At 61.7% G+C, this 2,480-nt stretch overlaps 1 protein-coding gene across 1 annotated transcript in view; it reads right to left on the reverse strand.

Moving 5' to 3' along the window:
- Positions 1 to 1,889: 1,889 nt before the first annotated feature.
- ZMYM6NB (ZMYM6 neighbor) overlaps positions 1,890 to 2,480 on the reverse strand; it is a 5,318-nt gene continuing 4,727 nt past the window's right edge. The window contains exons 3-4 of the mRNA XM_009997387.1: positions 2,112 to 2,292; positions 1,890 to 2,020 (exon numbers count right to left, since the gene is read on the reverse strand). Coding sequence (XP_009995689.1) covers positions 1,890 to 2,020; positions 2,112 to 2,292 — 312 coding nt within the window. The remainder of the gene's footprint in view (positions 2,021 to 2,111; positions 2,293 to 2,480) is intronic.

The raw sequence follows: 2,480 nt of genomic DNA on the forward strand, positions 1-2,480 counted from the left end.
GGGCTAGCGGGGCCCCCAATGCCCCGCCCCCCCAAACCCCCCCCCCCCAGTGTACCCACAGGGAAATCACCCACCAGCTCAACATGCACCAGTGCAGAGAGTCCCCAGCGTGGGGCTGGGGTACAAGCATGGGGCCAGCAGCCCTCTGTGACGCCCAGCCCTGCACGAGGCAGGTTTGCCATGGCTAACCACATTGTGCCATGATTGCTGCATCCCAGGGCTGCATCCTGCTGTTCCACCTCCCACCCCTGCCTGCCCACACCTCCCCACCCGCACTGAGTCACCCAGCGGGTGTTTTCCAGCACACGCAGCACCAGCTGAGGCATGGAGGGCACAAGCTGCCAAGCTGGGGGGGATTCAGGGCCCATCTCAGCAGGCTTCAGTTATTCTTGAGACAGCACAGACGCCCAAGGATCCCCCACTTCACCTCACAGTCCCCCTTTCCCTCTCCCTCCCCATTCACCCAGTTACCGCAAAGGGTCGGGCTGGTCCGGCTGTGTCCCCTCGGGCTGCTCCTCTCCATCTGGTCCAGCCAGGAGTGGCTTTAAGTGCTGGAGGGAGGTAGGGGCTGCCTGGCCCCCCCCTCCCTGTCCCAAGACCCCGCAGGGGTTAGTGCCCATGGGATGGCAGCTGGAGCAGGGAAAGCACCTGTGTGTGTATGTAACAGGGGATTCCCGGCTGGAGCCAGACTAAGACCCCCTGCGCCGGCTGACGGGGCGGGGGTATGTGGGGGTGGGCTGGCTGTGCCACATACCACTGCCAGCACCCCCCTAGGACCATTTCCCAGGGCCCTTTTCCCACCCACACTGGGATGAAGGAGACAGAGGGTCAGATTTCCACACCCAGCAGCTGGGGGGGAAAAGGGGGATGACCCTAAATGGATCAAAGCTGGAATCTGCCTCCTCCCAGCTCTTAGAGCTTTTGTAGGCTTCAAAGCTGGATTTAGGGGGAGCAGCACCCCAGTCCCTCCCCCCAAGTTCTGTAAGCATTTGACTCGCTGCTTTGCATGGCTCTGCAATTTTTGGCTGCTCCTTTGGGACATCAAATGTGTTATCTCAATGTGGTTTGGATCCTGCTGGGGGTTCAGAGCTGCTGTACCCCCTTGGCTCATCCCAAGATGCCCAGTCTCCTCCCACAGCCACCCCAGCTGCCTTGCTGGGAGACACACTGGGTTCAAACATGATCTTAGGGTTAATCCTGAGCAGAATGAGTTGGCTGTGCCCATCTGGGGTGGCAGAGGGGTCCCTGTGGGTACAGGGTACCACTGCAGCAAGATCCCCAAAAAGCATGTGCCTGCCCGAGCACAGGGTCTGGGGGGTTGTGCTGCTGCTGTCACCTCCCAGGATGTGCAGCAAGTGGCCTGGCACATTGCTGGGTGGCTCCAGGCAGCCAGGAGCTCTCCCTCCTGGCTGTCTGCCTCCATGTCAGCTGCCACCCACTCCTGCCTGGCTCCAGTCCTTTTCTCCCGGTGCTGCTCCAGTGGACTGGGACCTCCAGCCCCATTATATCCCCTCAGCTTCCACGGCTCAGCATGCGAGGAGGCAGAAATCAAAATGGGAGGAAAAACATTAAAAACTAGAGGCTTTATTCCAAAATACAAAAGCCCCCAGGAGAGCAGAGCCAGCCCCAGCCCAGCATGGCCCAACACCAGGAAGAGCCAGGCACCTTGTGCGAGTTTAGCAACGGAGCTGCTGGAGCAGTGGCACAGCCCAAAGCACCAGTCTGGGTCCCACAGTGTGGGGACAACCAGCACCAGGGCCCCGGCAGCAGCAGGAGAGGACACATCATCCTGCAGCAGCAAGTTACCCCCTGGGAAGCAATGCTCTCCCCAGAAATACCAGAAAGGCATCACTTCCCACCAACCAAGCCATCCATCCTTCTGCCTCTGGTCACTCGAACTTGGCCCTGGGTGGGGCTGGGTACCCACGGATGTTGAGCAGCAGGAGGAGGCCGAGGCAGAGGGTGGCAGGGGCACACATGGCCAGGGGCTCCTGCAGCACCAGCAGCGTGTAGATGGCACCTGGGTGAGGAGCAAAGCGTGGGAACTGGGGTCCCTGCCCAGGCATCTCCCAGGACCCCGCGCAGGGTGGGGGGCTCCCGCGGGCTCTCACCGATCATGATGACGCTGAGGATGAAGTTGCTGATCTCCTGCAGGAGCTGGGGGCCAAACGCCAGCAGCAGCCCGGCCACCACCTCCACCCAGCCCACCACCTCCAGGTACTGGCCCGGCTCTGGCACAAAACCAAAGTCCTTCAGGGGAAAGACCTCGGCAAACCGCACAAATTCCAATTTCTGGGAAGGGCAAGAGGGGAAGGAAGCAGCTCTGAGCCCTGGGGCCCCTCCGGCAGGGTCCGCTCAGCGCTGTGCCCAGACGGGCTCAGTCCCTCCTGCAGAAAGGCTCAGCCCAGCACCCCAACTAGCTCATCCCTCCCCCGAGGGCTCAGCCCTGCACCCCAACTTGCTCATCCCCCCCCGAGGGC

The sequence above is a fragment of the Chaetura pelagica genome, unplaced genomic scaffold (genome assembly GCF_000747805.2).
Source record: "Chaetura pelagica isolate M959 unplaced genomic scaffold, ChaPel_1.0 scaffold1445, whole genome shotgun sequence".
NCBI classification, from domain to species: Eukaryota; Metazoa; Chordata; class Aves; order Apodiformes; family Apodidae; genus Chaetura; species Chaetura pelagica.